Source organism: Astyanax mexicanus, chromosome 23 (genome assembly GCF_023375975.1).
Source record: "Astyanax mexicanus isolate ESR-SI-001 chromosome 23, AstMex3_surface, whole genome shotgun sequence".
NCBI lineage: Eukaryota > Metazoa > Chordata > Actinopteri > Characiformes > Acestrorhamphidae > Astyanax > Astyanax mexicanus.
The window spans coordinates 6365602-6380774 of record NC_064430.1 but is presented as its reverse complement, the minus strand read 5'-3'; the positions used below and the strand labels follow the sequence as shown (position 1 = coordinate 6380774).

At 38.2% G+C, this 15173-nt stretch overlaps 1 protein-coding gene across 1 annotated transcript in view; it reads left to right on the top strand.

Moving 5' to 3' along the window:
• The first annotated feature begins 235 nt into the window (after positions 1 to 235).
• The window catches only part of coro2ba (coronin, actin binding protein, 2Ba), a 102510-nt gene continuing 87572 nt past the window's right edge, over positions 236 to 15173 (top strand). Inside the window, exon 1 of the mRNA XM_049470975.1 lies at positions 236 to 416. Within this exon, the coding sequence (XP_049326932.1) occupies positions 402 to 416 (15 nt within the window). The 5' untranslated portion in view covers positions 236 to 401. The remainder of the gene's footprint in view (positions 417 to 15173) is intronic.

Here is a 15173-nt window from a genome sequence, read left to right as displayed (position 1 = left end):
GAGAAAGAAGGAGAGATATGCATAAAGACAGAGAGTGATGAAGAGGAGTGTGTGTGTGTGTGTGTGTGTGTGTGTGTGTGTGTGTGTGTGTGTTTAGTGACTGCAGTGCTTTAGTGTAGAGCCAGAGCACCTGATAGGCTCCTTCCCATCCCATCCAGACAGCAGAGCAGCAGCAGATCCCGCCCCATTCCTCTCTCACCCACCCACTCTCTCTCTCTCTCTCTCTCTCTCTCTGCATCTACTGCTCACTCTGCTGCTCAAGAGGCTGTAGAGCACTCACACACACACACACCATACACACACACACACACACTCTCACTCTCCTCTCACACACTCTCACACTCAGATCCACTCAGTGCAGATTCCGGGGACAGCGCCGGGAACTCTCACCCAGTCTCTGCATGACTGTCACAAAGGTAAGAGTGCTGCAGAGGGGCGGGGAGAGGCTCCACTGCAGTGGGGTGATGCTGCTGGGGCTGCTGTGCTGTGTTAATCTGTGTGTGTGTGTGTGTGTGTGTGTGGGGTTGGCCCATGTGTCCACGCATGTCTATAGGTAGGAGTAGCTGTATGTCATGATGCTGCACAGAAGTAGATAACTTTACAGGTGGACCAACTTTGTGTGTAGCGGTGGTTCAATATATCAATATTATGATATATTGTATGATTTTTTTTTAATTTGCGATATAACTGATAACTGATGCATGGCATCTAAGACAGCTCTGAAAAAAAAAATTAAGAGACCACTTCAGTTTCTAAATCAATTTCTCTGATTTTGCTATTTATAGGTTTATGTTTGAGTAAAATGAACATTGTTGTTTTATTCTATAAACTACGAACAACATTTTATTCAGACCTCAAATAATGCAAAAGAACCAAGTTTATATTTATAAAGTTTTAAGAGCTCAGAAATCAATATTTGGTGGAATAATCCTGTTTTTTAATCACAGTTTTCATGCATCTTGGCATCATGTTCTCCTCCACCAGCCTTACACACTGCTTTTGGATAACTTTATGCCACTACTGGTGGTGCAAAAAAATTAAAGCAGCTTTTAGTTCAGCTTGGTTTGATGGCTCTTTAAGACTCGCCCCCCAATTAAACGTTCTAAAGTTCTTGCTTTTGGTTTCAAATTATTTGAAACTGACACCAATAAATCCATAATTCCTGGTATTTGCTTATTTAGGAGTATTTTAATCCTCCTTAGTAACTCAGATGCTGTTAAAAGTATCATACAGAATTGTCTTGTGATATATCGAGTATATAACAGTAGAACAACAGCATTGTGGGCAATATATCATGATAATATCATATCATAAGGTGCCCTATGATTCCCACACCTGTTTGTATTTATATTTGTATATTTGTGTATAAATATATAGAGTATGTGTTATGTACAGGGCTTTATCTTGGCAAGATCTCAGCAATACGAACTTAAAGTATAAAAACACTATTGAATCTGAATAAAAGTAAACTAGACTTTTCATCCAATCCAATCAGACAGAGTGCAACACTGCCACCTAGTGGGCGGGGCTTAAACACAACACAAAATGAACCCCTGTCTGACTGACACCAATCTTTACATCTACACTAATAAACAAATTAATACTGTGTTTCATAATATAGATACAATTTTCTGATACTTCGATATATCAGTATTTTCTAATGTTGCTTTACATTCCTTCTAATGAATGGGTTATTCAGCTACTATAAGTTGCGCAGATTGCTGAAACAGATGTGCAAATGCACCCACAAACACACAGCTCGTCTAGTTCTTAGAGAGAAGTTGTGCCAGTACAATAGGACCATCTGCAGTAGATAAACATTAATCTATGCCAGATGACATAACACATGACACCATGCCTAATGCCAGGCATGGGCAAGAGTATAAGGGCTTAAGAGCTGGTATAATTATATTGAATCTGCATGATATTGTATATTTGAATTAAATGTAGCATATTTATGTAATCAAATGTATTTATTTAAAGGTATAATTATAAAGGTGCTTTATGTATGCTGTGCTCACAGTTGCTGTACAACTAAAAACAGAAAAAGACACATTTTTTTCTTATTTAAAAACAAATCCTCAGAAATACATATTTAGGCCAAAGATGAAAAATCTAGTAGAAAATCTGTGATTTCTATAAAATCTAAAACTTAAATCTGAAAATACATAAAAAATACATACAAAATATAAATGTATGAATTTACCATTAATCATTAAATGTTTAATCAAATCAATAATAGATAAATAGATATACAAAATGTAAAAAAAAAACAGCTTTTATGCTCTGTAGCGTTGAAGCTTTTAGAGTAGTGGAGGAACTGTGTTCTCTGGAATGATGGTGCTCCATCCAATACTTGTGGATGGGATGAGATCCCAATACTTTTGTCCATACAGTGTACATGTATATATTTATATATAGCTGATCTCTCTCTCTCAAGGTATTGATTGCACTAGATTTTTTTATGGATTTCAGAGTGAAGGGATCTGAATACTTTTCCACATCACGCGTTTCAGATTTTTATTTGAGTTGCAGTTATGTGCTACTTAAAATCTTACTAAAATACATTTACAAGTTTGTGGTTGTAAGGGGACAAAATGTAAAACAAATGCGAGGGGTGTGAATACTTTTGCAAGCCATTGTGTATATACAGTCTGTAGAGCAGGCTAATGTGACTCGGGTCAACACTTTACATGTGAGTGTGTAGTCGGATTGCGTATCAGTGGTTTAACACACTGATTACAGCACAAGCTCTTAATCCAGCGCTGCCCCGTATACAGACTGAACTGTGTGTGTGTGTGTGTGTGACTGAGAGTGTATATATACAGTGTATGAGTGTGTATGATTAAAGTTATCGATACAACTTTAAAATAAGACTACCTTTATAAAGGGTTTATACATTGTTTTTAATTAGTTTATTAATGGTTACTAATTAGGTTGTAAATGCCTTAAAAATCATTAATAATCAGTTATAACACATATGTAAAAAGGTCAACAATGACCTGTTGTTTGCCAAATAGTGAACCCACAGCCATCTATATTGTTGCACTTTCTATGTATGTGTTATAACTGATTATTACTGATTTTAACAACCTAATTAGTAACCATTAATAAACTAATTGTAAATCATTTATACACCCTTTATAAAGGTAGTCTTATTTTAAAGCGGTACCAAGTTATCTGTGTATAGAAAGTTAGTTTAAAGAGGTGTATTTGGTGGGATGTTTATGTGTGTGTGTGGGGGGGGGGGTGGGTGGGGGTGTATGTTTGTGAGTGTGTGTGTGTGTGTGTGTGTGTGTGTCTGACACAGCATGAGCCCATATGAGCCCTGAACCTAGCCAGTGTGTGTGTTTATGTATGTTTGTGAGTATATGTGTGTGCATGTGTGTGTGTGTTTATGTGTGTGTGTGTGTGTTTATATGTGTGTGTGTGTGTGTGTGTGTGTGTGTGTGTGTGTGTTTGTGTATAACCTGTGTGATAAAGCTAATATCCAGACTTATCCCTCAGCATAAACCATCTTAATTAATTAAGGGAGCAGAAGATTAGCTCTGCCAGATACAGCAGTGCTGCTGGAGTTCTTAAACACCTCAGTCCTAGTCCACCAACAGTGTTCTGTGACCACTGATGAAGAACCAGATTCAGAGCTTCTGTCTCTAATTTTACTTTATCTACAGTGTGGAGCAGCCGTAGGTAAGAGTGCCCACACTGTTTAAGAACTCCAGCAGCACTGCTGCTGTGTCTGATCCACTCACTGTACCAGCAGCACAACTAATCACTGCAGTGCTGAGAATAATGACCACCCACCACCCAAATAATAATAATAATAATAATAATAATAATAATAATAATAATAATTATTATTATTATTATTATAGCTGCTCTGTGGTGGTTTTCTGTGAAAAGAGGATAATAATAACTAGAAAAGGTAAAGTTCGTGAACGAACTTTAGGTTGGCTTGGAAAAGAACACTAATAACGTTAAAAAGTTAAAATGGTTGCTAAGCTTTTTCCGTCTGAAGAGTGTGAAGAGTCATTGATATGCTGTTAACTTTTGGCTAAACGCTAAATGCCAAAAACGCTGAAATCTAAAAACATTTGATTAAACGCTGAAATCTAATAACGTTTGATTAAACGCTGAAATCTAAAAACGTTTGATTAAACGCTGAAATCTAAAAACGTTTGGTTAAACGCTGAAATCTAAAAACGCTTGTTTAAATGCTGAAATCGTAAAACTTTTGGTTAAACTTTTGATTGCTAATGTGTTGCTAGGCGGTTGCTATCATTTCTGAAGTGGTTGCTAAGCTGTTGCTAGGCAGTTGCTAATGTTTTCCAGGTGGTTGCTAAGCTGTTGCTAACTGGTTGCTAGGCAATTGCTAACATATACCAGGTGGTTGCTAGGTGGTTACTAGGGTGTTGCTAGGTTGTTGCTAAGGTGTTGCTATGGTATCTGGGGTGGTTGCTAAGATGTTGCTAGGTGGTTGCTAGGGTGTTGCTAGGTGGTTGCTAAGGTGTTGCTATGGTATCTGGGGTGGTTGCTAAGGTGTTGCTAGGTGGTTGCTAGGGTGTTGCTAGGTGGTTGCTAGGTGGTTGCTAAGGTGTTGCTATGGTATCTGGGGTGGTTGCTAAGGTGTTGCTAGGTGGTTGCTATGTGGTTGCTAAGGTGTTGCTATGCGGTTGCTAAGGTGTTGCTATGGTATCTGGGGTGGTTGCTAAGGTGTTGCTAGGTGGTTGCTATGTGGTTGCTAAGGTGTTGCTATGCGGTTGCTAAGGTGTTTCTAAAGTGGTTGCTAGGCAGTTGCTTACGTTTTCCATGTGGTTGCTAAGTGGTTGCTTAGTGGTTGCTAGGCAGTTTCTATCATTTCTAAAGTGGTTGCTAGGCAGTTGCTAACATATTCCACGTGGTTACTAAGTGGTTGCTAGGCAGTTGCTGTCATTTCTAAAGTGGTTGCTAAGCTGTTGCTAGGCAGTTGCTAACATTTTCCAGTTGGTTGCTAAGGTGTTGCTAAGTGGTTGCTAAGCAGTTACGATCATTTCTAAATTGGTTGCTAAGTGGTTGCTAGGCAGTTGCTAACATATTCCACGTGATTGCTAGGTGGTTGCTAGGCAGTTGCTAACATATTCCACATCATTGCTAAGTGGTTGCTAGGCAGTTGCTAACGTTTTTCAGGTGGTTGCTAAGCTGTTGCTGTTTGGTTGCTAGGCAGTTGCTAGCATTTCTAGAGTGGTTGCTAAGTGGTTGCTATGCAGTTGATAACGTTTTCCAGGTGGTTGCTAAGGTGTAGCTAACTGGTTGCTAGGCAGTTGCTAACGTATTCCAGGTTGTTGCTAAGTGGTTGCTAGGCAGTTGATATAATTTCTAAAGTGGTGGCTAAGCAGTTGCTAATGTTTTCCTAGTGGTTGTTAAGGTGTTGCTAAGTGGTTGCTAGGCAGTTGCTATGGTTTCTAAAGTGGTTGCTAAGTGGTTGCTAAGTGGTTGCTAGGCAGTTGCTTTCATTTCTAAAGTGGTTGCTAAGCTGTTGCTAGGCAGTTTCTAACGTTTTCCTGGTGGTTGCTAAGGTGTTACTAACTGGTTGCTAGGCAGTTGCTATAATTTCTAAAGTGGTTGCTAAGTGGTTGCTAGGAAGTTGCTAATGTATTCCAGGTGGTTACTAAGTGGTTGCTAGGCAGTTGCTAACATTTTCCAGGTGGTTGCTAAGCTGTTGCTAAGTGGTTGCTAGGCAGTTGCTATCATTTCTAGAATGGTTGCTAAGTGGTTGCTATGCAGTTGATAACGTTTTCCAGGTGGTTGCTAAGTGGTTGCTAGGCAGTTGCTATCATTTCTAAAGTGGTTGCTAAGTGGTTGCTCGGCAGTTGCTAACGTTTTCCTAGTGGCTGTTAACACATGTGGTTTTCCATGTGGTTGCTAAGTGGTTGCTAGGCAGTTGCTATCATTTATAAAGTGGTTGCTAAGTGGTTGCTAGGCAGTTGCTATAATTTCTAAAGTGGTTGCTAAGTGGTTGCTAGGCAGTTGCTAACGTTTTCCATGTGGTTGCTAAGGTGTTGGTAACTGGTTGCTAGGCAGTTGCTATCATTTCTAAAGTGGTTGCTAAGTGGTTGCTAGGCAGTTGCTAACGTTTTCCATGTGGTGGCTAAGTGGTTGCTAGGCAGTTGCTATCATTTCTAAAGTGGTTGCTAGGCAATTGCTAACGTTTTAGATGTGGTTGCTAAGTGGTTGCTAAGTGGTTGCTAGGCAGTTGCTATCATTTCTAAAGTGGTTGCTAAGTGGTTGTTAGGCAGTTGCTAACGTATTCAATGTGGTTGCTAACTGGTTGCTAGGCAGTTGCCAATGTTTTCTAGGTGGTTGCTAAGGTGTTGCTAACTGGTTGCTAGGCAGTTGCTATCATTTCTAAAGTGTTTGCTAAGTGGTTGCTAGGCAGTTGCTATCATTTCTAAAGTGTTTGGTAAGTGGTTGCTAGGCAGTTGCTATCATTCCTAAAGTGGTTGCTGAGTGGTTGCTAGGCAGTTGCTAACGTTTTCTACGTGGTTGCTAGGCAGTTGCTATCATTTGTAAAGTGGTTGCTAAGTGGTTGTTAGGCAGTTGCTAACGTATTCCATGTGGTTACTAAGTGGTTGCTAGGCAGTTGCTGTCATTTCTAAAGTGGTTGCTAAGCTGTTGCTAGGCAGTTGCTAACGTTTTCCAGGTGGTTGCTAAGGTGGTTGCTAGAGTGTGTAGGGTGTGGTGTGGATGTGTGGTGTGGTTTGAGTGGTGTGGGGTATGTGTGGTGTGGATTGTGTGTGATGTGGTGTGGTGTGTAGAGTGTGTGTGGGGTGTGTAGTGTGTGTGGTATGTGAGGTGTGGACTGTGTATGGGGTGTTCAGTGTGTGTGGTGTGAAGTGTGTGGGTGTGGTGTCTGTCCGTGGGGTGTGGTGTGGAGTGTGTGTGGTGTGGGGTATGTGTGGTGTGGAGGGTGTGGGGTATGTGTGGTGTGTGCGTAGTGTTGGGTGTGTTGGTGTGTGAGTGTGTGTAGTGGGGTGAGCGTGTGGTGTGGAGTGTGTGTAGTGTAGTGTGGGGTGTGAGTTCTGTTGTGTGGTGTGTGTAGTGTGGGGAATGTGGGGTGTGTGTGAGAGTGTGTTGTGGGTGTGTGGAGTGTGTGGTGTGGGGTGTGTAGTGTGTGTGTGTGGTGTGTGGAGTGTGTGGTGTGTGGCTGAAGCTGCGTAAAGCATATTTTCGGAAAGAACACGATAAGTTCTATATGACTTTCGATTTTCGTCTTTGTATCTCAAAAATTGTGAAAAACATGGGCGTTCAAAATTCTCCCAATTCATTGTCTATGGGAAAAAAGTCGTACATTTACGAAGTTTTTACGAAAACCGTGTGATGTATCGCTCCAAAAAGCACAAGCAACCTAAGTTGCTCTGAAGTTTCATGGTTGTAGGTTGAAAGCTGTGGGAGGAGTAGCGTATAGAAAAACGTGGCGAGAATAATAATAAGTAGAATAAGAAGATTACAAAGAACAATAAGTTGGCTTTTCCAAGCCAACTTAATGAAGTATACAGAGAAACAGATACAGAACTACTGTCTGTAATCATTATTATATCCACACCTGTATAAATTGTGAGGTGATTAGTTAAGTGTTGTGAAAATGGGGAGCAGTATGGGAACAGATTACAATGCTGGTGATTCTGTATCTACTGTAACTGTAGAATAACCCTTATTTATAAACAGTGATAAAAGAAATCCAACGGGAATCTGTTACACTCTATTAAACCAGACTAAATTTGTCGAATACCTGGACTGGGAACTAAATTCAGCCCTGAACTTGTTTCTAGACTAACCCACTAAAATTCCCCACACACACCAAATCAGCCCCCTATATGTATAAGTCACAATTACTTGTTATTCATTTATTTTTTTAATGAGAACAATGGCACTGTTTTAAATAACTTCCTTCATCCTCTGTATGTAGTGCACTTAATCAGACCAGATATGGCAGAAGCTCCACTCAGACAGTGCACAATACGTCTGATCTAAAGCTCATGAATAGTTTAGATAACACCTAATTTAACATCTAATGACTATTTAATAATTAAACATTTGTTAATTCATACATAGTGCGATAAGTAGGGAATATATGCCATTTTAGACAGGGCTGACAGTCTCCACTCGCATGGCAGATGGCAATCTACCTATATAGCCCTTCTTTAACTTCCTTCACACTTCATTTTCCTCCAAATTGCCCCTGTTTTTGGGCACAAATGCATCATATACATCAGAAAAAGCAGAAACAGTTGCTATAGCCTCTCTGCTATATTCAAATCCTCCCCACTGGGGATGTGAATGAAGTTTGCTATGTCTGTGATTGGTCCAAAGAATGTGTTCGGCCAATCAGTGTACAATTTGGCTTCGCCTTGTCATGATTTGTTTGCATAAATCACAGTTTTCATGCATCTTGGCATGTTCTCCTCCACCAGTCTTACACACTGCTTTTGAATAACTTTATGCTGCTTTACTCCTGGTGCAAAAAATTCAAGCAGTTCAGTTTGGTGGATTGATGGCTTGTGATCATCCATCTTCCTCTTGATTATATTCCAGAGGTTTTTTAATTTGGTAAACTCAAAAATCTCCTTATTTTTAAGTGGTCTCTTATTTTTTTCAGAGCTGCAGGAGAGAATATGTGTACATGTGTTATATCATACGTCAGCATGATGCACTAATGTGCCTGCAGGGTATTGATCACAGTGCACCCTGTATAACTTACTGCACTGCAGTGCACTGTGTGTGCATGTGTGTGTGTGTGTGTGTGTGTGTGTGTGCATGTGTGTGTATGCATATGAGCATGCTGCTCTGCAGTGGAGGCAGAGAGAGGACGATGAGAATAAGGGCGGGGCGGGGGAGCTGAATGATTGGGGCACCGGAGAACACTATGACCTTGAGGGGTGTGTGTGTGTGTGTGTGTGTGTGTGAGCTGAAAAGGCTGACATACTCTCTCTCTCTGTCACACACACACACACACACACAAACACATATACACAAACACATACTGGGTAAGGCAGGCAAAGATTGCAAGATAGTGTTTCCTAAATGCTGCTTTGTGCATCTGCACACACACACACACACACACACTCTTACACACCTGACTGTACCTGGCTCTTGTTACAGTTTATACATTCATAGCTGTGCATTTTAAAGTGTGTGTGTGTCTGTGTCAAAGTTATTATCGTTAACTAAAACTAACAAAATATCGAAAACTGAAAGTGAAAAAAACATTAATTAAAAGAAAAAAAGGTAACTAACTAAAACTGTATTGAGTGTTTATAAAAAAACTGAAATTATATGTAGAATACGCTTCATTTTCATGTTTGTTTGTGTTTCTGAGTTTATTTATGTTTTCCTGCCTTGTGTGATGTGTGTGTGTCTAATGGATAGGTTTTTATTTTCATGTTCATATGTGTTCTAATCTATTGGCTATTTTAAGCAGCGGTATTACATACATTTTGCACTTTTATATTTTGCAGTTTTTTGGACAGTTGGTTGTTTAACGATAACTGAATATTTATTTATTTTTTTTTGTTGTTGAGTTTTTATAACACAATATCTCTTTTTGAATCATGCACCTCACAAATAACCCGAAATTTGAAAAAAAAAAAAAACTGAAACTAAACTAAAAGTAATAAAACGAACCTAAAACTAAGCATTAGTGTGTGTGTGTGTGTGTGTGTGTGTGTGTGTGTGTGTGTGTGAAGACAGACGGACAGGATATCCACTCTGGCTGCAGGGACAGAAAACAGTCAGCAGTCCAGACGTTTGTCTGTAGAACAGGATGCATCTCTCAGCATCTCAAACAGCCTCACACAACGTGTCCAGATGTTTGTGGACAGTCTTTAAATAAATGCAATTACGTTACAATAACGTTCAGTGTAACGTTTAGCAGTTTAATATTTTGACCATATCAAGCTAAATTAGAAAATACAAAACTGGGTATAAAACATAAATATTATTTATTATTATTATTTATTACTATTCTTATTATTATTTTTTCATTCAGTATAGTGAATGTGTAGTATAGAAGGAATGTGTTTTTATCCATTTTCTTCAATTATCTATTTTTTTTTTGTTTCAGCCTTTCACAAACAAAATTTTGAGAAAAATTAAAATCTTAAAATTTGAATCTTCTCTCAATTTTCCAATTTTCCCATTTTTTTGTATTGTAACACAAATCTGATGGTATAATCCAACTTGCAGAATGCAAAAATCAAAAAATGTAAAAATAAAGACATTTTTCTTCCTGAAATTCTGATTGTGAGGGGCAGAGAGGAAAAAACTAAAATTGAAAAAAAAAAATGAAAAAATATTTCTTGTACACTGCACTACATATAAAATGAAATAATTAGTTTTTACATCAAATTTTCTGTTTTTGCATTTAGCCTAAAACAGTCAGGAAATGTAATTAATAATCGTTACACTGACAAATAACCCTGGTGGTTTTTAATCACAGAAATCATGCATCTTGGCATGTTCTCCTCCACCAGTCTTACACACTGCTTTTGGATAACTTTATGCCTTTACTCCTGGTGCAAAAATGCAAGCAATTCTTGCATCTTTTTTTCCGGAGCTGTATATTACTATATCAATATTTTGTACAATACCTAGTAAAATTACATGTACTTTATTGTAATACATGAAATTTATTATAATAATACAGTTTTTATAATAAGTGCATTTATTTGATTTGCCAATTTATTAGGCAATAATGTATTACCCACACCCTCTCTGTTCACACTGCTCCACACAGCTCTGCCAGAATATTACAGGACAGCAGGAGACAGGATGAGACAGGATGAGACGGAGAGTGTCTGAGAGCGTGTTGGCTGTGAGTGGAGTCTGTGTGTGTGGGAGGATGTGAGTAACTGAGTGGAAGGTAGAACACATTATTAGGATGCAAATGGATGGCTGTACTGAAATGGAGCTGTTCAGACAATAGAGATGTGCTTATTGTCCTTATATCCTTATATATGCACACACACACACACACACACATATATATATATATATATATATATATATATATATATACTGCACAGTAATATATAAGGTTTAATGCACGTTGTTCTATAATAATTACAGACTGTAGTCCTGTATCTGTTTTCTCTGCATACTTTATTATTATTATCCTCCATTCACCTTGTTGGTGTTTAAAAACTCCAGCAGCACTGCTGTGCCTGTCGCATATATTGATAAATGTGTTCACATTAATTATGTAGTAGTATAGATCATAGGGTTTAAAACACTTGAAGCATCTAATCAAGCTTTTTATTTTATAAGTAAAAGTGTAAAACCTTTACTTGGTTTCAAAACTACTTAAAGTATAAAAGTAAAAGTAATGTAAGGGGAAAAAATAAAGCCATTAAGAACAAAAGCTTAGGCCACGGCCACAGAGTCCTTTGTTGTTGTTTTATTCTATAAACGACAGACAACATTTCTCCCAAGTTCCAAATAAAAATATTCTAATTTAGTGCATTAATTTGCAGAAAATCAGAAAAGTCTTAAAAAAACAAAAAATAATAAAATAAGATCTCATATGGTTTTTAATCACAGTTTTCATGCATCTTGGCATCATGTTCTCCTCCACCAGTCTTACACACTGCTTTTGGATAACTTTATGTCTTTACTCGTGGTGCACAAATTCAAGCAGTTCAGTTTGGTTTGATGGCTTGTGATCATCCATCTCCCTCCTGATTATATTCCAGAGTTTTTCAATTTAGTTAAATCAAAGGAACTCATTATTTTTAAGTGGTCTCTTATTTTTTTCTAGAGCTGTATGGAAGGCGTGAAAATAGACTGTTAGCGGGGTGTAAGAAAGCAATGAGCATCACAATGCATCTCGTGCATTGTGTAAGACAGGGCCCTAAGAATCAATGAGCAACAAGCAGGTGTCCCAATACTTTTGTCCATATATTTTGTGCATGTGTGTGTGAGTGTGTGTGTGTTCCATTGACCTCCTGATATTGCCTCCAGCCTTCAGCTGCTCCCACCTAATCGTTTGATGTTGCATGTAGAAAAGTTGCAGGTTAAAAATGTTTTTCTACAGCGAAGGAATATATCAGCTTTGCCTTGAGGGGGGTGGGGGTAGTGAGCTTTCCAAAACTCACTACTGACACACACACACACACACACACACAGTACATTAGGTACACATTGAGATCTTTCCGCTTTCAGTGAACACACACACACACACACACACACTCAGGCTACACAGAAGAAGCTTATCCCAGCCGTACCCACTTGGTGCCCTATCGACCGTTGCCTACGGTTACCTCAGTGATTCCCGCTTGGCTTGGAGTTTGAGTGTGTGTGCACACGTGGCTCAGGGGACTGAAATAATGGACTACTGCAGAGATACACACACACACATCCACACACACACACACATACACACACACTAGAGCTTACCAGAAATAATGTAAACTATGTCTACAAGTAGGGGTGTCACGATTCTCTAAATCCTCAATTATTTCTGATTTTAGGGTCACGATTCGATTCGATTCTCAATTTTATTTTTTTTTATTTTTTTACAGCAGAGAGGCCTATGGCAGTTTTAGATTAGTCTATGGTCAGTCATTGGTTTGATTCATCAAATTTACAGTATCTTATTTCAAAAGGTGGGCTTGATATAATTGATGCAAAGTGATACAAGTGATCTGTAATACACCACATTAGGCACTAATGGTCAAATTTAAATAATTTAATTAAGATATATATGTAATGCAATCTAGTGGCTTTTTTGGGTAGCAGCAGTGTGCACTATTAAAACAGCAATGTGCAACATAACATAAATAAATAATAAAAAATACAGGAACAGACATGTACAAAATAATAGAACAAATAGAGCCTTAACAAACTGAACTCTATCCTACTATAACAGTTAAACATGAAAAATAAGACTTGGTCCTTGAAAATGACGAGTTTTTTTTTCTTTAATAAAGATATATTATTAACTTTATCTGAGAGAAAGATGCTCCTTAAGGTACCAAAACTATTAACATATTTGAGGCTAGACTAAACAACTGTTATTTTTATATTTTCAAGTTTTTCTTTAAGAAGATGAGAATGTCCACTTCGATGCTTGAGACCATGACATATTTTCGACACCCCTATCTACAAGTTTATTTAGGTTGTATTTAGGCTCAATGGCTCAATTCCATTTCATCCCTCACCTCTAAAACCTAGCCCTACCCATAAATGAATAGACTCTTAGTTTTTCTCAGCAGTTTTAAGAAGATTTTTAAAAATGTTTCATGTAGGTTCTCCTATAACATTACAAAAATATATGTTTAGAGAACGTTCTCAAACATGTGAATTAATAATGGTTTGCATCGAAGTTATTAGAACATTTCTCTCTTAACATTCCCAGCTAGCTAAAAAAAATGGCTGCTTACCTTATGGCTTATGAAAGCGTTAAAAGTAACATTTCCAAAAGTAACAATAAAAAAAATTACACACCTGTTAAAGGTCGGCAATATGGCTCGAAAATAATATCACAATATTTTTTTTTTTTTTTCGTGATTACGATACTCTTGACATGATATGACAAAACACTGAAAAAATAATTTCAAAAATACACTACTACAACAAAAAAAATAATAATCTATTTTATTATTGCATATATGATGTGATATGGCACACCCCTAACTAAGATATTTTAAAAAATACAAGAAGTTTTTTTTTTTTTTATCCTCAGAGAGTTCTTTGCCATGAGGTGCCATGTTGAACTAACAGTAACCAGGATGAGAAAGCATGAGAGAGATAACTCAGAATTTAATGGGTCTGCTTCCCATTAACACCTGAGACCATGTAACACTAATGAGTCACATGATACTGGGGAGGGAATACGGCTAATTGGGCACAATTTGGCCATTTTCACGTTTGTACTCACTTTTGTTGCCAGTGGTTTAGACATTAATGGCTGTGTTGAGTTGTTTTGAGGACACAGCAAATGTACTCTGTATAGAAGATGTACACTGACTACTTAGCATCATATCTTCAGTGTTATTCCATAAAAAAAGATATACTAAAATATTTTCAAAAATGTGACAGGTGTACAAACTTTCGTCCACATTTAATGATAAGTCTGTGTTGTGCAGCACCAGAATCCCTATGAGCAAATCTGCAAGAGATTACTGAACAGCTCCACATGGTTTGAGGCAGGCGTGTAATGATGTAGACCTGAATTTTGCATGTTGCTAATTGGTGAAGTATGAGCTTCATTAGCCTTGTTAGCTACATTAAGCTTGTAGCTCCAGGGCAGAACTAGACTCACACGCTGGGCATCTGTCATCTTGGAGTCTGACGTGATGTGAATACTTAACATTGCAGAAAACTGACTTTACACGCAGTGAAATGCTAATAGTTTGTAAAACATGCACGACCAAGATACAGTATTATAAATATTATATATATTCCTGGTATGAGTGGATCAAATAGTGCAGCAGTGCTGCTGGAGTTTTTAAACACTGTGTTTAATCACTCAGTGTCCTCCACTCTCAATAATTACACACTCCTACTAGGGCTGCGCGATATTGGAAAAAAAATTTACATTGCGATGTATATACACGATATATATCACAATATTAAACAATGCATGGCCCGTGATGTCATCAGCCCCGCCCTCACTCACACGCTGTCTCATGTTCGGACCGATCAAGAGATGAGTCAATGCCGAGCTCTCAAAACCTGAGGAAAATAGCAAAACAACAGTAATCAGCCCTTTAATCAGACATTTAAATGGCTTTTTAAAGATTAATAGGAGCATTTTTTTCTGGGATTAAAAGCATGAATTCAGCTGTAACTGGAAATATCTGCACTGCAAAACTGTGCTGAACTGAGGAGCACAGCTTTCAACATGTGCTCACGTTTACAAGCACGTGCCCAACCATGTGGATGAAGGCTATGCGGTTACCTTGTGTTTATTCCTACCTCCCCCTCGTGCTTCTCAGGCAGAAGCAGCCTGTCACTCACACAGACACAGAGACAGCGCTGTGTATCTACTTCTTGTGTCAAGGATCAATTCATTGCAACATGATTTAATTTGATATCGTACATCCTGCAGTGTGACTGTTGCATCCACTGGTTGGTGGACTGTTCTGAATACTGACACCCACTGATACCAATATCCCATTTTTAATGAAATAGAGTTT